Source organism: Esox lucius, chromosome 2 (assembly GCF_011004845.1).
Source record: "Esox lucius isolate fEsoLuc1 chromosome 2, fEsoLuc1.pri, whole genome shotgun sequence".
Taxonomy (NCBI): Eukaryota; Metazoa; Chordata; class Actinopteri; order Esociformes; family Esocidae; genus Esox; species Esox lucius.
The window spans coordinates 36,544,716-36,564,461 of record NC_047570.1 but is presented as its reverse complement, the minus strand read 5'-3'; the positions used below and the strand labels follow the sequence as shown (position 1 = coordinate 36,564,461).

General features: G+C 49.2%; 1 protein-coding gene across 13 annotated transcripts in view; it reads right to left on the bottom strand.

The window, feature by feature from the left end:
- Positions 1 to 19,746, bottom strand: part of herc1 (HECT and RLD domain containing E3 ubiquitin protein ligase family member 1) — a 72,654-nt gene that overhangs the window by 51,328 nt on the left and 1,580 nt on the right. For 11 of the 13 annotated variants that reach the window (XM_029125775.2, XM_029125769.2, XM_029125779.2 and 8 more), the window contains 19 exons: positions 17,498 to 17,746; positions 14,173 to 14,958; positions 13,766 to 13,861; positions 13,405 to 13,599; positions 12,467 to 12,778; positions 12,122 to 12,218; positions 11,840 to 11,983; positions 11,467 to 11,594; positions 10,333 to 10,477; positions 9,531 to 9,702; positions 8,605 to 8,739; positions 8,048 to 8,213; positions 7,521 to 7,646; positions 6,926 to 7,150; positions 2,164 to 2,316; positions 1,672 to 1,804; positions 939 to 1,130; positions 483 to 704; positions 118 to 291 (listed from right to left, as the gene is read on the bottom strand). In XM_029125775.2, the coding sequence (XP_028981608.2) occupies positions 118 to 291; positions 483 to 704; positions 939 to 1,130; positions 1,672 to 1,804; positions 2,164 to 2,316; positions 6,926 to 7,150; positions 7,521 to 7,646; positions 8,048 to 8,213; positions 8,605 to 8,739; positions 9,531 to 9,702; positions 10,333 to 10,477; positions 11,467 to 11,594; positions 11,840 to 11,983; positions 12,122 to 12,218; positions 12,467 to 12,778; positions 13,405 to 13,599; positions 13,766 to 13,861; positions 14,173 to 14,958; positions 17,498 to 17,656 (3,760 nt within the window). In that variant the 5' untranslated portion in view covers positions 17,657 to 17,746. The remainder of the gene's footprint in view (positions 1 to 117; positions 292 to 482; positions 705 to 938; positions 1,131 to 1,671; positions 1,805 to 2,163; positions 2,317 to 6,925; positions 7,151 to 7,520; positions 7,647 to 8,047; positions 8,214 to 8,604; positions 8,740 to 9,530; positions 9,703 to 10,332; positions 10,478 to 11,466; positions 11,595 to 11,839; positions 11,984 to 12,121; positions 12,219 to 12,466; positions 12,779 to 13,404; positions 13,600 to 13,765; positions 13,862 to 14,172; positions 14,959 to 17,497; positions 17,747 to 19,746) is intronic. The other 2 variants (XM_029125771.2, XM_029125770.2) reach the window with 1 other exon arrangement.

The window sequence follows — 19,746 nt, the reverse complement described above, 5'->3', positions numbered from 1 at the left end:
CCATGCTTCAGATTCACCCAGGCCTCTTCTTCTAAACATCTCTTCATCCAATGTGTGCAAACAAAACCCCACTCGTCCGTAATAAGCCCCTGTAATGATGATAATCCCTGAACGTACCTTTGCTGGTTGCGTAGTCCTGCATGTTGACCCAGAGGCTATTGGTGGGCTCTTTAGTGGAGCCCAGGGCCAAGTCCACCAGGGTGCTCATGTCAGGTCTCAGAGGGCAGTCGAATGGCTTCTGCTCCTCGTTGCCTGAGAGGGCCACTTCCAACAACGAGCTGATGCAGTTATCTACAGGGAGGTCAGATCCATGAGTATATTGTACAGGGTAGGCCAGTCACTGTTAGATTTACAGATGCCGTAAAGGAATGTTGGGTATAAACGTATATGCAGACCCTGTCCTTTATGCCTGAACAGGAGACTAGTATCACAGATTCAAAAATAGACACTGACGCGATCGACGCCAGCGCTGCCCTCCGTACCTAGTTGTGGGAGGTCCATTTCCAGTCCATTGCTGAACAGGGGGGTTTTGAGCCAATATGCCGTGTCCCGCTCCTCCAGGGAGGCGGGGGCTCCCTGCAGCATGCCCCCCAGGCAGCGGCCCACCAACAGGGCGGCGGTGCGCTCCAGGTCCACCAGCCACACCCAGGACTGGGCAGGCTGGGCCAGGGGCTGCCCCGCCGGGTCCACGAAGTCTGGGGCTCCTGGTAGGGGTGGGGGTCAACAGGAGGCGAACAGTGAGAATACAAATGCTCTAAAACTGACGACGCCGAGAGTCGCGTGCACACAAGCTCACAACATGGTGTACACCTGCAGTGCTGGAGAAAGGAAACCTGATTTTACACCTTAGTAATTCTACACTAAAAGGCGACGTCGCCATGCAAGAAAGTCAACACCGATACACTGGAAATCATACGGACTCATCCGGGTGTCCTCACCGTGTAGAGGCCACTGGAGCTCCTGGTCTTCCAGGGGCGTGGCAGCAGGAAGTAGCCTGTTAAGGCGGTCGAGGGGAGGAAGTAGATCTAACAGGAAGCTCAAAAGGGGTCTGGCTACAGACACCGGCAGCAGGAGAAGACTGTTGACAATCTGACACAGCATACTGCCAGCCGCTGACACATAGATCACATCTGAACACAGTGGAGAAGTGAGGAGGTAGAAGGTTAAGATTCAGGCTAGAGTCAGATGGGGTACAACGAAGTTGAACACCTTGCCTCAAATAGCGGCCGGTCACGATCAATAGACTGGCAATAGCCGAACACATTACAGAAAATAAACATCTGTGTGAAATAAAAGCTGGATCTAAGATCATGGAAAAGCATGAAAGTATGGAAAAGTATTGTGTAAATATGTCAGATGGCACAGTGAGTGCCGGAATGGCGCAGTGAGTGCCGGAATGGCGCAGTGAGTGCCGGAATGGCGCAGTGAGTGCTGGAATGGCGCAGTGAGTGCTGGAATGGCGCAGTGAGTGCTGGAATGGCGCTGATCTGGTAAGTCCCGGGTGGGTAATGTACAAGTCTGGTCATTCTAAAAACAAACGCTGAATGCTGTATGTCATGAATAAAAGGCTTGCATTTCATGAAAAGCTTGACTACAGAGAGGGAGAGAAAGGAAGAGAAGGACAGATAATGACAGATAATGACAGAGAGACACGGTAGTAGTCACAGTCACCTCGGAGTTTCTCTCGGACGCTGCCGTTCCAGGAGCTCTCCCGGAGCAGGATGGCAGAGCGAGAGAAGATGTCGGTGGCATGGGGCAGCAACAGCTGAAGGTGCTTGTGTAGAAGAGACACGCTGCTGGAGTTCTGGGTGTAGACATTAAGGATATATCAGAAACCTTTTAACCCCTTTACCAAACCCCATCTCACAAAGAAGCCATAGCTGTCCTGCCAACACAGTCGAACTGCACGGACTAACTGTTAATTGTTGCACTACCTTTCTAAAATTAGACTGCGTTGAACAATTAAATGAAAACCTTGTGTTCAAGGAGCTTAAAAATTTAGAAAATACTACTGCACTGCTTGAGTTTTGAACTCCAGCACAGAACTTAATTCAATATAACTTAATTCAATAGTCTGCCACTTCGTTAAGTTACAGCAAGATTTATGAATCATATTGTGGCTGTCACATAATAAAACACCTGACAAAGTGTGTATGTGTGTACCTCAGTGACACAGTTGATGTGACAGTAAGCCAGAAGCTGCTTCTGTAGAGAGCAGAGTAACTCGTGAAGATGTGCAGGCTGACTGCTGTCCGATGATGATGTCCCCTGGAGAACCTTATCGCTGTTCTTCTCCAGCTCCCCAAATGCTTGGTCCTGCACACGCACACACAATGAATGCCCAGGCAATTGGACAGACACACATGACAGTGTTCTCCTATCTCCTTAACTATTACAGAGACAGAGTATAAAAGCTGCATATTAGGCTAGATTAATTAGTCCTGGCTGGCTTTACGGTTTAAATACATTTGCTCCATAGATTACTGAGATGGAGTCCTGGCTGGCTTTACGGTTTAAATACATTTGCTCCATAGATTACTGAGATGGAGTCCTGGCTGGCTTTACGGTTTAAATACATTCGCTCCATAGATTACTGAGATGGAGTCCTGGCTGGCTTTACGGTTTAAATACATTCGCTCCATAGATTACTGAGATGGAGTCCTGGCTGGCTTTACGGTTTAAATACATTCGCTCCATAGATTACTGAGATGGAGTCCTGGCTGGCTTTACGGTTTAAATACATTCGCTCCATAGATTACTGAGATGGAGTCCTGGCTGGCTTTACGGTTTAAATACATTCGCTCCATAGATTACTGAGATGGAGTCCTGGCTGGCTTTACGGTTTAAATACATTTGCTCCATAGATTACTGAGATGGAAACAACATGACATGTGCAATCGTTCTGTCCTACCAGCACTGACTTGGATGATATCTACTGTCTTAGGGAAAAATAAGATTTGGTTGTCTCACCCAGCCACGTTAAGAGAAAAGCATGAAGTCCGTTTACAGATAAGAGCCACATTGAGAGAATGCATGAAGTCTGTTTACAGATAAGAGCCCGTTCTCATGTGGTGAAGCTGTGTCTAATGAATGATGTGCTTGCTCTTAACGTTGAATTAAATGTTTGAAAAGTTTCTCTTCGGAGAAAGAACGTTTGTGAACAATAGACCGACATTAGCTCATGTCTCTAAGTGGGACGGGAGAATACTTGTGTACATGACTAATAACAACCTCCATCTTAGAAAAACTATGTAAAGGACAGAAATCCTGCAGTGACTAGTGGAATCTAGCGTCCAAAATGGCACCCTGTTGCCTACAGCTTATCTGTCTACCCTAGCTACTTCACTAACACTAAGCCCAAAAAGAGATTGCATTCTATAATTCTATAAAAGTTCATGCCTTGATTACATTGAGGCATTATAACACGTATATTTTGAATATTTTGGAACTGATATCCCGAATTAAACAAAACATTTAGCTGATTTCCTTGCGATTTTCCTTTGCGTCTTTTTACGGGATCTGTAATTCTCCCTGTTCCAGAGTAGTGCACCAGCATTGGGAAGCGTGCTATTCAGGACACAGCAGGCCTCAGTGTCAGAAAGCCAGGAAAAAGGATCTGCCTTAATAATAACTGGGCATGAGCCAGGTGATGAGTCATACTCTGCTGCTGCCAGCAGAGCCCCAGCTAAAGGCGGTGCTGACAGTTCTGTACCAGCAGAGCCCCAACTGAAGGCGGTGCTGACAGTTTTGTACCAGCAGAGCCCCAACTGAAGGCGGTGCTGACAGTTTTGTACCAGCAGAGCCCCAACTGAAGGCGGCGCTGACAGTTCTGTACCAGCAGAGCCCCAGCTGAAGGCGGCGCTGACAGTTCTGTACCAGCAGAGCCCCAACTGAAGGTGGCGCTGACAGTTCTGTACCAGCAGAGACCCAACTGAAGGCGGCGCTGACAGTTCTGTACCAGCAGAGCCCCAGCTTTTTACGGGATCTGTAATTCTCCCTGTTCCAGAGTAGTGCACCAGCATTGGGAAGCGTGCTATTCAGGACACAGCAGGCCTCAGTGTCAGAAAGCCAGGAAAAAGGATCTGCCTTAATAATAACTGAGCATGAGCGAGGTGATGAGTCATACTCTGCTGCTGCCAGCAGAGCCCCAGCTGAAGGCGGTGGTGACAGTTCGGTACCAGCAGAGCCCCAACTGAAGGCGGCGCTGACAGTTCTGTACCAGCAGAGCCCCAACTGAAGGCGGCGCTGACAGTTCTGTACCAGCAGAGCCCCAACTGAAGGCGGTGGTGACAGTTCTGTACCAGCAGAGCCCCAACTGAAGGCGGCGCTGACAGTTCTGTACCAGCAGAGCCCCAACTGAAGGCGGCGCTGACAGTTCTGTACCAGCAGAGCCCCAACTGAAGGTGGCGCTGACAGTTCTGTACCAGCAGAGACCCAACTGAAGGCGGCGCTGACAGTTCTGTACCAGCAGAGACCCAACTGAAGGCGGCGCTGACAGTTCTGTACCAGCAGAGCCCGCCCCAACTGAAGGCGGCGCTGACAGTTCTGTCCCAGCAGAGCCCCAACTGAAGGCGGCGCTGACAGTTCTGTACCAGCAGAGCCCCAACTGAAGGCGGTGGTGACAGTTCTGTACCAGCAGAGCCCCAACTGAAGGCGGCGCTGACAGTTCTGTACCAGCAGAGCCCCAACTGAAGGCGGCGCTGACAGTTCTGTACCAGCAGAGCCCCAACTGAAGGTGGCGCTGACAGTTCTGTACCAGCAGAGACCCAACTGAAGGCGGCGCTGACAGTTCTGTACCAGCAGAGCCCCAGCTTTTTATGGGATCTGTAATTCTCCCTGTTCCAGAGTAGTGCACCAGCATTGGGAAGCGTGCTATTCAGGACACAGCAGGCCTCAGTGTCAGAAAGCCAGGAAAAAGGATCTGCCTTAATAATAACTGAGCATGAGCCAGGTGATGAGTCATACTCTGCTGCTGCCAGCAGAGCCCCAGCTGAAGGCGGTGGTGACAGTTCGGTACCAGCAGAGCCCCAACTGAAGGCGGCGCTGACAGTTCTGTACCTGCAGAGCCCCAACTGAAGGCGGCGCTGACAGTTCTGTCCCAGCAGAGCCCCAACTGAAGGCGGCGCTGACAGTTCTGTACCAGCAGAGCCCCAACTGAAGGCGGCGCTGACAGTTCTGTCCCAGCAGAGCCCCAACTGAAGGCGGCGCTGACAGTTCTGTCCCAGCAGAGCCCCAACTGAAGGCGGCGCTGACAGTTCTGTACCAGCAGAGACCCAACTGAAGGCGGCGCTGACAGTTCTGTACCAGCAGAGCCCCAGCTTTTTATGGGAACTGTAATTCTCCCTGTTCCAGAGTAGTGCACCAGCATTGGGAAGCGTGCTATTCAGGACACAGCAGGCCTCAGTGTCAGAAAGCCAGGAAAAAGGATCTGCCTTAATAATAACTGAGCATGAGCCAGGTGATGAGTCATACTCTGCTGCTGCCAGCAGAGCCCCAGCTGAAGGCGGTGGTGACAGTTCCGGACCAGCAGAGCCCCAACTGAAGGCGGCGCTGACAGTTCTGTCCCAGCAGAGCCCCAACTGAAGGCGGCGCTGACAGTTCTGTACCAGCAGAGCCCCAACTGAAGGCGGCGCTGACAGTTCTGTCCCAGCAGAGCCCCAACTGAAGGCGGCGCTGACAGTTCTGTACCAGCAGAGACCCAACTGAAGGCGGCGCTGACAGTTCTGTCCCAGCAGAGCCCCAACTGAAGGCGGCGCTGACAGTTCTGTACCAGCAGAGCCCCAACTGAAGGCGGCGCTGACAGTTCTGTCCCAGCAGAGCCCCAACTGAAGGCGGCGCTGACAGTTCTGTACCAGCAGAGACCCAACTGAAGGCGGCGCTGACAGTTCTGTACCAGCAGAGCCCCAGCTTTTTATGGGAACTGTAATTCTCCCTGTTCCAGAGTAGTGCACCAGCATTGGGAAGCGTGCTATTCAGGACACAGCAGGCCTCAGTGTCAGAAAGCCAGGAAAAAGGATCTGCCTTAATAATAACTGAGCATGAGCCAGGTGATGAGTCATACTCTGCTGCTGCCAGCAGAGCCCCAGCTGAAGGCGGTGGTGACAGTTCCGGACCAGCAGAGCCCCAACTGAAGGCGGCGCTGACAGTTCTGTCCCAGCAGAGCCCCAACTGAAGGCGGCGCTGACAGTTCTGTACCAGCAGAGCCCCAACTGAAGGCGGCGCTGACAGTTCTGTCCCAGCAGAGCCCCAACTGAAGGCGGCGCTGACAGTTCTGTACCAGCAGAGACCCAACTGAAGGCGGCGCTGACAGTTCTGTCCCAGCAGAGCCCCAACTGAAGGCGGCGCTGACAGTTCTGTACCAGCAGAGCCCCAACTGAAGGCGGCGCTGACAGTTCTGTCCCAGCAGAGCCCCAACTGAAGGCGGCGCTGACAGTTCTGTACCAGCAGAGACCCAACTGAAGGCGGCGCTGACAGTTCGGTACCAGCAGAGCCCCAGCTGAAGGCGGCGCTGACAGTTCTGTCCCAGCAGAGCCCCAGCTGAAGGCGGCGCGTTGACATATCGGAGGTCTCAACAAGGAATGCAACCAAATGTAATAACAGCTGATATGCAGCTTGCGAAAAATGGAGACGCACTAAAGGCCATTTGAAGAATTTAAAGACCAGTTTAGGAACATGTAAAACCCTGATCCAAGAGACACACCAACCAATAAAATATTAGACTCTGAGGGGGGGCCAGTGCTCTTCTGGCTGTGTTCCTTCAGTCCTAAATCAGTTCTGAACCAAGAGATGTGCAGGAAAAGAGGTGCCCTGAGGTCAAGCATGCCTAAACACAGATGCCATGCAAGCAGAGAGGATCCCTGAATGAGGCAGCACATATCAGGGGGTCACTGTGATGGAGCCTGGATTCTCTAGACTGTCTCCTCACCGTGTAGAAACCCAGGTTCCTGAGCAGGGTCTTCATGAGGATCTCGGCCAGGTGAGTGTCAGGGTTGGTGCCAGGAGCTCCGTAGGGTGGGTCCAGGGGAAGGCCGAACCCCACGTTGGAGGAAGCCAGGGTCTCCGTGGAGTCTGGCGGACAGCTGTAACCCAGGAGGGAAGCTACGTGGGTGTGGTCTTGGAGAGAGGTCAGGATGATGTCCAGCTGCATTCTCTGGAACACAGAAAGGTCAGGGGTTATGTAGGGTTTTCAAAACATTCCCCATTTCTTTTTATTTGTATTCTCTTTACTAAATACAATCTCACTCGGATGCCACAGCTGTCATACGAAATCAAATTAAATTCACTGGCTGTCTGTTGCACTCTCATATCAGACTGAATTGAAAAATGTAAATAGGTCTCATCTCTGAGAACCTTTGGGTTACAGAGCCTAATCTTTACTTAGTAAAGCATCCTGCTTACGATGCCAGGGTTATAGGTTCAAATTCCATGGGGGCAGACCAAAAGCCTGAAGGTGTATCCCTTAAAGTATTTAGTCAATTGTACACGTAGACCAGAGGAATGTGTACACTGGTGTACTCTACCTGGCCTTTAGACAGATTTTCCCATCTGTCGGGTCCCTGTGGTAACAAGGAGTGAAGCAGCTCCATTCTCTCTCTCAGAGGTGGCAATAACATGGTGGCCCCTACTGACAGGGTCTCCATCACAGCCTATAAACAGAGACAGATACAGGTTATTGTAAGGTTTTTATTTTTCATTTTTCCCCCCTCGAAGATTTCAGTTCGTTTTTCAATATAAAAGTGGAAAAAAAGTTCTGACATGATTTATCTTTGTCTCGTACTTTCACATCACAAAACCCTGGCATTTAAACAAGGGTGTGTAGACTTTTTATATCCACTGTGTGCACATTAAGTACACTATAACAGGATCACACGGGCATAACATCAACCATCAGACAGAGACCACTGATAGTGTCACAAGGTTGGCTTGGGGACAAACACCAACAGTAAAAGGTCAGGAAGGGCAGTGAAGATAGACTGATCAGATACATCTATAATGTTGAAATGTTGGCCTCCAGACAGCAGTTTACGAGCAGCCATTATACGCTTACCTCTTGGATCTCATCCGGGACAGACGAGTCCATCAGTCTGAACAGAAGGTTCCGCAGGGGGCGGGCCTGTCTCCCTAGGATACTAGTGGCCACGCCCCCAGCCAGGGCCAAAGCCAGGTGATTGGACAGCAGTCGAAGGCAGAGCTTCAGAAAGTTGTGATGCTCCCTGCAGATTAAACAAACAGGATAATTTGTGGTTGGAAGGAATGTGCCAGCCACGCGCTGTAAAATAAACCTGTGCACTTAGGCTGATATGGGAATAGGCATAGTTTATTGGGTTTAGACAATACATTGTTCAATGGCTCTTTAACATATCCCCGAGGAAGCCAGACGTTTCACAATTTTGATGCAACCCTGGAAAATACCCAAAACAACAGGGGTTCCTTGAGGGGAGGTTTGAAAACCCCTGGTGAATAGATACGGCACACACACACACACACACACACCGTGTAAAGTGGGAAATCACAAAGCCTTTTTCAACTGAAAGTAAAAGCTTTTAATTTCCTCCAACAGGATGAACAAACGAAGGCATCAGGCCGTGTAGCTGCTGTACCCACCGAGACGAAGGGAAGGGGAGGGGGGGCACCTCGCTGTTGATGCCGTCACAGTAGTGCTCCAGGAAGGAGCGCAGATGGGAGAAGGTGCTCTCCTCCAGGTCCACACAGTAGGGCCGATGCCACGCCACCACTTGTCTGGAGGGGAACAAATCTCTGGTCATATCTTGGAAGCCCAAGCTAGTTTCAGAGGACAACACTTGTAGATACTGGGTAATGAGCACACCAACATTCCCCAACATTGAACATCCACAGACAGTGTGTGTGTGTGTGTGTGTGTGTGTGTTTCTGACTTAAATGCCCCCAAACTGTGGTTAAATAAAAAGAAAGAAAAATGTTTTTTTTGTACAGGTTTTACTATCCACTACTATACAGGGATAAAACCAACCCCTATAGTTACTGTACTGTAAAACAAGGAAAATCTATTGGACAGTTTGAAAACAGTTCCTTTGACATTGTTTAAAGTATAAAATCAGAGAGCCTGCTGATGGAACTTTTATGTAGTTTTATCAAAGGTCGTTGGTCAAGGTGTGATTGTGGGGCCGACCCAATTCTCTCTCGGTATCTTAGTCCTGGAAACACCTGGCAATGCAAACACTCGTTGACGCACACAAGCGGTTTACACACTGTACAATGACAACAAACGTGTGTGTATTTGCAACTCTTCACTGCGAAGGAAAATAGGATAATGTAATAATGTTTGGATCCGTATAAAAATAAGTGTGTCTGTCGTTCCCAGAGGTCGGACGTCCAGAGTCACCTGCCAACGTTCCACGTGGTGTAACCAAATCAACGTTACAAGCAGAAAGACCACGGTCAGGGACGCGTGCTCTGACCGTTCTTTTCAGCAGATACCGTTTTAGAAGCCTATGCGAGTGAAACGGTCCCATTGTGGAGCCCTGATTCGGTATTTCTACAACAGTACCGACCTGTCTCTGGGCAACGCGGTCCACGCCAGGCTGTGGGAGGTGCCAGCGGAGACCTGCTGGATGGCCACCCCATCCAGACCAACCACCTTCTTGGGCTTTGTGATTGGCCCAGTGGAGTTCCCCTGACCACACTGGCCCATGGAGTTATTGCCCCAGGCGTACACCTCGTTGTCTGGAGGAGAAGGATGGAGAGAAGGAAACAAAGGGGAGGTGTGACAATGCCAATCGTTCATTGCTTGGGCTAGGGATTTTTTTTTGGGGAGTGTCCTGATGTGTGTTTAGGTTATATCACGTTGAAGTGCTCTTGTTTGCATTGTATGGAGTTTGGGTAATGACTTAATAATAATAATCTGAAATTGTACCAAGAACTACAGTATCCAGGGTCAACAAGCGTTGAAATACGATTTGCTTGGTATAAACCGTCTATATGACATGTAAAAAGATACGAGTCTGGCTCCCTTCTCCCAGTCATGTTTAAGACTAGCTGAACAAGCTTTTTTATTTTTTATTGTGTTAAATCCATTAAATTGTTGAATTGATATCTTCATGGTCTCGCATGTCCAGCAGTAACACTACACAGTGTCCAACAAACAGATTACAATCCTTCGGATTGACCATGGGCAGAGAGGGAGAGAGGTTGAAGGTTAAAGGAAGCAGGCAGCATAGATTAGAATCGGTCTCACTGCCCTTCGACCTCCAACCTTTCTCGCCATCTACCCACAGTCATCCTCTACACCTGTCGTCGTCGTTGCCCCCCCCCCCCCCCAAGAAAAAACATCAGAAATGAGTTTGGGTTTCTTACCGTGTGAGAGAGCGAGACAGTGGCTGTCTCCAATAGAGATGTCCACTACTCTGGTCGTGGCCAACTCCTCGGTCAGCTTGGGCCTCAGAGCCGTGGCTTCAGAGGAGCCACAACCCAGACACGCCCCACAGCCCCACGCATACACCTGCAATTATATAACACACGACCACTAAAGACCAGACACGCCCCACAGCCCCACGCATACACTTGCAATTATATAACACACGACCACTAAAGACCAGACACGCCCCACAGCCCCACGCATACACCTGCAATTATATAACACACGACCACTAAAGACCAGACACGCCCCACAGCCCCACGCATACACCTGCAATTATATAACACACGACCACTAAAGACCAGACACGCCCCACAGCCCCACGCATACACCTGCAATTATATAACACACGACCACTAAAGACCAGACACGCCCCACAGCCCCACGCATACACCTGCAATTATATAACACACGACCACTAAAGACCAGACACGCCCCACAGCCCCACGCATACACCTGCAATTATATAACACACGACCACTAAAGACCAGACACGCCCCACAGCCCCACGCATACACCTGCAATAACACTTAGACCAATCAATGGGACACTGCCATCACAATCAGAACAGTAAAGTGATATTATGTCATACCTGTGGTATATGGTCTCATATATCATGGCTATCAGCCTATCAGCATTCAAACCACTCGGTTTATAACTGTAAACACTTCCACACACCCCTCGGCCGGGAGAGAACATGTCAACAAGTACTCTGTGTAAACACAACTGAAAGACTTCCATGAATTGATGACTAGCAGAATTCCAGGATCTAAGCCCAGAACAGCCTTTGTCACCTTGCCACCCCCATGACTCTGTTGACACTTCACAACCTAGCCTTCCTCAAACCAGGACAGTCCACGCTTCGCGGTCAGAACCCCCTGATACCGAAGAGTCCCCTGAAAACTGAAAGGCAGGAATCTTGAACGCTGAAAACGGCAGGACATCATAACAGGGAAGAAGTTGTCCCGTGAACAGCAGTTCCCTAACCCCCCACGGAGGATTCCTTCCTGAAGGCCTAACATTCCTCCCTGCTGGTTGTGAAGGAAAAACCCTGACCGGGAAGCTGGGCGTACCTGTCCAGTAGAGGTCAGGGCCAGCGATGACTGGCTTCCTGCACACACTTTCCGTATGAACATCCCCTGCAGGGACTCCACTACTTTGGGTTTGTACACACGGTTCGTGTCTCCGTGTCCTAGTTTGCCTGCAAGGAAGACGAGGTCCGGAATTATACACAGGCGAGGCTACAGGGACACACACATAATAGACACGGCATGTAAATACACGACGACACTGAAAGGACATAGCGGAAACATATTGACCGCTAACATAATTCTCAATATGAACAGATGCTATTCATGTGATGCGTGACACGTGGAGACACAGGTATGACGAGACGGCGCACACATGACAGTTGAAACGCGGCGACGTTTCCTGGCCTCCACGCACCGTTGTCCCCTCCTCCGAAGGACCAGACCGTGCGTCCGTCCTTGGACAGAGCGATGGTGTGGGAACTCCCGCAGGACACATCCCCCACGTTGCTGATGTCCTTCACCAGAGTGGGGATGTTTCGGCTGTTGCTGTCGCCGTGACCTGCGGGACCAGAGGCGACACGTCAAACCCCCAGCCGACGGCTTTAGTCTCAGGCGGGGCCTTTCCCGTGACCCTCAACGCCAGGCAACCGGTAAAGGGCGGAAACGGATGAGAAAACGTGGGACACGGCCGGTTTACCTAGTCGCCCGAAGTCCCCTTCGCCCCACGTGTACAGCTCTCCGTCCTCGCTGACCGCGGCACTGTGCCTGTAGCCCGCAGACACACACACTACCGCCTGCAGCACAGGGAAACAGAGACGGACGGGACGCACACACATACATACATGCCTGGTCAGTGTCACTTGGTTCTCATTGAATTATACTAGGATTGTTTTTAATACCAGTAATGATAAATAACACCTAGTTATGTTTGGTCTGGTTCGGAGGCGGTCGGGTCTGTGTGGGGCGGTCTGGTCAGTGTGGGGGCGGTCGGGTCAGTGTGGGGGCGGTCGGGTCAGTGTGGGGGCGGTCGGTCTAGTTCTACCTTTCCCTGCAGCGGTCCCTGGATCAGTTTGGGATACTTCTGTGTGGAGCTGTTCCCGTGTCCCAGCTTGCCGTAGTCCCCGTCTCCCCAGCTGAACACTTCCCCCTCCGTGGTGAAGGCGAGTGTGTGGCCGTCCGAGCCCTTCGACGACGAAACCTTCTTGATGGCACGGTGGGGTTCAAAGGTCAGCTTCTTGAGAGTAGACTGATTGTTGGAGTCTCCCAGACCCAGTCGCCCGTAGCTGCCTTTACCACAGGCCCGGACCGAGCCGTCAGAAGAGATGACAAAGGTGCAGTACTGGCCCGCCTCAATCTGCGAGGATAGACATCACCCCGGTTTAAGACTCAGCTGGCAAACACTCCTGATTCTTAACACTCCTATCACGCTTTTATTCTGTAAAAGCATCTTACATGACACCCAAATAAAATATTTATATTTACTGATCCTTTGTAGGCACCATGCAATACATCAAACTCCAAGAAATGCCTTATTGCTCTTATAAAGCAGTTACCAAGGCAATTAGAGCAGTAAAACACACCCCTGGTAAATTGTCTCATATATCAGCAGTCAAGATTCAAACCATCCGGTTTATAAGCCTTTATAACATGTATGACATAACATCACTTTCACTGGTCTAACTGTGCTGGTAAACAGATTCATAAGAGTAAAAAAGCATTTCAGGGGTTTGTGATATATTAACATTATACCACAGCTAAGCGCTGTGCCAGAATTGAAGCAGTTCTTAGCCGTGGTATATTGGCCGTATACCACACCCCCTTGTGCCTTATTCCATACATATAGATCTTAACCCTTTCATTAACTCTACTGAATATACCCCCAAACACCCCTTTCATTAACTCTACCGTATACACCCCCACGCGACTCATTAACTCTGCTGTATTCACCCCCACACACCCCTCCAGTCTGATGTGTTTTACCGTCTGTGCGTCGGCGAAGCTGGGGGCCAGTTTCGGCTGGAGGATCTTCTCCTGGGTTCCCTCCACCAGCTGGTGGCTGCTGTTACTGCCCCACACGTACACCTCGCAGGTCTCCGACACAGCAGGGACCTCGCCTGTCTGGACGCTGTCTGGGCTGGCACAGGTGCGGGAGTAGTCGGACGCCATCCGGCACACCTGGGTGGGGAAACCGTTGGTGAGACTTCAATTCTTGACCCCCAGAAAAAAGCTTGATTAGCTCATGGAGCAACTCGTTCATAAACACATGGCAAATATGCGAGCATCGTCCTTTTGCAGAACAGATCCAAAGCCGTGAATTTCATTGGCCTGTGGAGTCTCTCACCTCTTCCAACAGACAGAGAGCTGCTTCGTACAAAGAGCACAGCCCATCTGATGTGCGCGTCGGTTCTCTCCACTGACTTCGGTCTGCGGACGAGCCCTGGGTTAGCGGGCACGAAAAAACACAGAATTAGACGCCATTTTACCTTTGTCGGCCGTAGGCTTTGCACAGTGACGGGTACGACACAGAACACATGGTCACAACATTGTCAGTCAAGGACAATGATCGGGCAGCCCCTGAGAAGAAACCGGGACATGTCAGGAACTAATCCGGCACAGAATCTGGTACACTAACAAAACATGAAACGAGCACCGGGTCCGCCACAGGCTTCAGCCGCAGGAGCGTTCAAACCACGCCGGATGAACGGCGATACGGGGAAGCGTTCCAAAACAAGACGAGCGGTTGTTTACCAACGAGCGACGCATCTGCATGAGGATGTTCATGAAGCAGTCGTATCCCATCAGACCTTCCTGGCTCAGCGCCGCCATCTTGCCCTTCTCCCCTTCGTCCATGGCGGTGACCACGGCCGACGCCGCCAGGGCCATCTCTATCCACTCCAGCAAGTACCTCAGGGAGCCCCTCTGGGCAGCCAGGCCCAGTAGCAGCTCCGACGCCAGCCGCCGACCCAGCACGTCCGCCCCGGTGTTCGGCATGGTCACCCCCTTCAGGAATGTGGTGACCTGGGCCAGACAGTCCAGGCCCATGGGGGGGATCTTGCTCTCGTTGGCCAGGGAGAGCGGCGGCAGCGAGGAGACCACGTCGATGGCCGTGTGGATCACATCGTTGCAGAGGTTGGGCCCGCCGGGCCCGGGCGGCGGCATCACCCAGCTCTGACGGAGCAGGGCGAACAGCAGGCTCAGGCCGGTGCGCACACCCATCTCGATCAGGGCATCGGTGCTGGAGCGCGGCCGCTCGCTGACAGAGTGTGAGTCTGCGGAGCCGGAGCTGTTCTCCGGCGAGTGCTGCTGCTGCTTGACCTTGCCCTTGTCGTGGTACTTGTTGGACAAGGCGTAGAAGATCCTCTGGAGGACCAGCAGGCGCTTGCGGAGGGCTCCGGCGAAGGGTGAGTCCGAGCACACCATCTTGGCCAGGGCCAGCTGGCTGCTGAGCAGGGCGTCCAGGTAGTGCTCCTGCTCATCGCTGGACAGGGACTCCCGCTCAAAGTCTGGCAGCTGGGGTCCCTTCAGACACAGCACCTGGCGACGAAGCAGGCGCAATATTAGGATGGGTAAGAGAGGACAGGACAAAACACAAGGAAATGTTGGTTTTTACAGAAAGACAATTAGCATTTTATTGCATGACATACGTTTTTGATCACCTACCAACCAGTAAGAATTCTGGCTCTCACAGACCTGATAGTTTTTCTTTAAGAAGCCCTCATTACCTGTATTAACTGCACCTGTTTGAACTTGTTACCTGTATAAGAGACACCTATCCACACACTCAATCAAACAGACTCCAACCTCTCCACAATGGCCAGAGAGCTAGACCAGAGAGCTAAGGACATCAGGGATAAAATTGTAGACCTGCACAAGGCTGGGATGGGCTACAGGACAATAGGCAAGCAGTTTGGTGAGAAAGCAACAACTGTTGGCGCAATTATTAGAAAATGGAAGAAGTTCAAGATGACGGTCAATCTCCCTCGGTCTGGGACTCCATGCAAGATCTCACCTTGTGGGGCATCAATGATCATGAGGAAGGTGAGGGATCAGCCCAGAACTACACGGCAGGACCTGGTCAATGACCTGAAGAGAGCTGGGACCACAGTCTCAAAGAAAACCATTAGTAACACACTACGCAGACATGGATTAAAATCCTGCAGTATACGCAAGTTCCTCCTGCTCAAGCCAGCGCATGTCCAGACCCGTCTGAAGTTTGCCAATTACTATCTGGATGATCCAGAGGAGGAATGGGAGAAGGTCATGTGGTCTGATGAGACAAAAAAGTAGCTTTTTGGTCTAAACTCCACTTGCTGTGTTTGGAGGAAGAAGAAGAGTGAGTACAACCCCAAGAACACCATCCAAACCGTGAAGCATGGAGGTAGAAACATCATTCTTTAGGGATGCTTTTCTGCAAAGGGGACAGGACGACTGCACCGTATTGAGGGGAGGATGGATGGGGCCATGTATCGCGAGATCTTGGCCAACAACCTCCTTCTCTCAGTAAGAGCATTGAAGATGGGTCGTGGCTGGGTCTTCCAGCATGACAACGACCCAAAACACACAGCCAGGGCAACTAAGGAGTGGCTCTGTAAGAAAAATCTCAAGGTCCTGGAGTGGCCTAGCCAGTCTCCGGACCTGAACCCAATAGAAAATCTTTGGAGGGAGCTGAAAGTCTGTATTGCCCAGCGACAGCCACGAAACCTGAAGGATCTGGAGAAGGTCTGTATGGAGGAGTGGGCCAAAATCCCTGCTGCAGTGTGTGCAAACCTGGTCAAGAACTACAGGAAACGTATGATCTCTGTAATTGCGAACAAAGGTTTCTGTACCAAATATTAAGTTCTGCTTTTCAAATGTATCAAATACTTACGTCATGCAATAAAATACAAATTAATTACCTAAAAATCATACAATGTGATTTTCTGGATTTTTTTCACTCACAGTTGAAGAGTACCTATGATAAGACCTCTACATGCTTTGTAAGTGGAAAAACCTGCAAAACGGCAGTGTATCACATACTTGTTCTCCTCACTGTATATTGTATCGTCTAAACGACACTGCAATTACGCTGGTTTGGTATACATCTGTAAAATCTCAAGTGTTATTCCTTTAAAAGTTGTTCTGCCTCTGATGTGTTTTTAGGACTTCTTATTCATGACTGATCAAAAGGACTTTTCAAACGGTTGCTTCTTGTCCCTACACAGCCAAAATACAGTGACTCAATTTCTGGAACCCTGAATCACCATAAAATTGTATTGAATCACAGTATTAAATTGCTACCTTTTAAAGCTGTCAAAACTATTGAACTGTTAAAATCACAACACATTGCCTATCTACCACACAAGCGTTGTGAGACTCTGGGTAATTTCTAGTAACAACCTGAGCAGAGTCATCAAAATGAGCTAACATTGTCATCCGTCTAAAGTACATTCTGAAACACGATGACGGACCAAAGAGTTGTCAACTTGGGTCCGATCAACGACAAGCCCCTATAATGTCATTCATACAAAACAGTCACAAGCCTCGTTCCACTTATGACAATCAAAATGGCTGCGGTGTCTGTAGACCCTTCATCGGATGACACAGCATTTTCACCAGTCTACTCGTTTCATGGTGGATATGCTGTATGTAATCTCACCCATCGCCGGGCTTTTCCAAACTATACCGCGAGGCATGTTAGCCTGGTGCCAGATATGGCTGTGCTCTGGCCAACAAGTCCTTTGCATGGCAGCGAGTGACATGTTTAGCATGACTCTACAGACAGACAGGCACTCAGGCTGGGGATGACAGACCAAGGATATGGAACTAGACACGGCAGGGGTACAATGCAGGTCATCATTTGCTCAACTACAACTGCCACATAAGAGTGAAAACGAGAATGTCACAGCTTGATTACACCGAGACGAGATCACAAACCGTCTCATTTTATTAGCGACGGTACAGTATCTGGTAAAAGGTTCCCCCAATTTAACTCATTTGTAGCTAAACTGAAAATAGAATCAAAGTGTTTAGCCTGCAGGACACCTACTCCCAAACCTTGTGCCAACTCATTCCAGCACAAGCAGTATAAGCTCACCTGCTGCGGTAAGAGGACAGCCTCCTTGTTGGTGAGCAGCTTTGAATAAAGCACTGACACGCCTTCTCGTGTGGCGATGGACTCGCTGTCTTCTGTGATCCACGAGGCGTTCAGGTGCTCCAGCCATTTCAGCTTCACTGGAGGGATCATCAGGGCCATCACGGCATGTCACTCGGCCTCCATCGGTCCTGAGAGAAGAGGGAAGGGATTGGACAAGCCCAATCCTTCGGACGGGTGGAGGACAGCTGACTGACACAGGGGGGAGAAAGTGTCCATTAAAACAATGAATGAAAACAAGACAACCTGATGGACAGAGGGGAAACGCTACAGTTAAAAATGTGTGATCAGCGACTGACCTACTTTTACTTTTGTGCAATTTAATAAGTTATTGAAACAATGCAATGGACTCTAGGGAGCCATTTCACTAGGGACAAATCAAATAATGTGAAAATGTGGGATGAATGAAAAGGGGTGCTGGGCTTTAGGGCCTTGAACCTTGATATCAAGTACAGTGCAGAAAACTAGTCAAGTTACATTTTAAAACTATCACACGTGGACAAGGTTGGTCCAGAGGACTAAGCCATTGCCTGCAGCACATATATACTGCCATGCATGGGGTAGAGTCCAACCTGCAGCGCATATATACTGCCATGCATGGGGTAGAGTCAAACCTATGCCTCTTCCAGCAAAAAACCCTCCTTTAATTTTCAACACTGTCTCCAACAAACAGAGCATAAAATGCCAAAAACAAATATCAAAATACAGCATATTACAAAAATATGTTATCTACAGTTGAACTAGCTAGGTATCTACAGCATACAAATGTTTATAGATAGCAGTCCCAAATATTCCTGAAGAAAGATTAAAACATACTTCTAGCCTAATACTTCATGCTCCTATTCTGCTGTAACTATGACATTGCATATTAACCATGAACAATCTAGGTCTCATTTCAGATAATTTACAATTATCACAGAAGTAAACAACACTTCCGTCTTTGTGTGATTATAACATAGACACTATCATTACTGCCATATTTGAACCATCAGTTAAATCAGCCAGTGAACATCCCCACATTAGTAATAGCCTATGATAAGCTTTGTTGTAAAGCAACATTCGTAGAAGGGTACTGTGGAAAGCCTTGACACCTAAATGAGGCTGTGATATTATTTTGTAAACACAAGTTACTAATTTATTATTAACCTGTTCCTTCTGGCTGGCACATTTTAAACAAAGTAGGTCATCTCAAACGGTCTGGAGACAAAACGTTCCACCTTCCATTTGGCATTTACAAACTTTTTCCAAGGCAATGACCGCAAAAAAAATGTCAAGCTCATTGCCAAGGACAGTATATTGCCATGTGTAAGTAGTGACAGTGAAGATTTTTGTCTTCTTTTGACTCTATACTATAAATTCTATTTGACATTTTAAAAAGTCTAAGGTTTAATTTAGAATTTGTGTATACATTGATTTTAGTGTTAAGCATGACCACTGCTATTTCAGTAAAAAAAATAAAAATAAAAAAGTGTCCTGAAAAAAAAGTATAGAAATGACAGCCCTTCATTCATAAAGCACCAACAGTTTTGGAGCAACTAATACAATGCCCACGTGAAGCACACGCTTAACATTTTGTTCGCATGTCTTTGCATGGAATAACTGCCTGAAGATTGTGACCTACTGACCCCACCAGATGCTGAGCATCTTTTCTGGGGAGGCTCTGCCAGACGTGAAGTGTAAAAATCCTTGGTAGCTGTTGCTGTTCGTTTTCAACAAATGAGGGACGTGTTGTTCTTGAGATTAACTAGGCACGTTAAGAACCCCAGTCGCTATGGCAGAATGTACATTAAGGCAATGGGCCCAGACAATGTCCAACAAGTTGAAGCACTTTTCACAGACAACCCGTTTCTGCAGACCTTAAAATAATTTTCTGCCTCTGCCAGGAGTACCAAACATCAATAAAGACATGCGAGTCGGTAGGGTGAGAGCATCTGCATAAAAGGTTGCTGGATCGAATCCCGGTGCTGGCAAATCTGTCTTACTGTCCCTGAGCAAGGCTGTTAACTCCAACTGCTCTCTAGCACTTGGAGTAAGAATTGGAGTGGTTGAACATGGAGGTTTTCAATATTTCTGGCCAATAAGTGCATGATTCATCTTAACCCTATGGAAAGTCCAAACACCCTTGGTTGGGAAGCATTAGCTACTTATACAAACAGTAATCTAAGCTATGCGTTAAGTACAAAATAACGAAA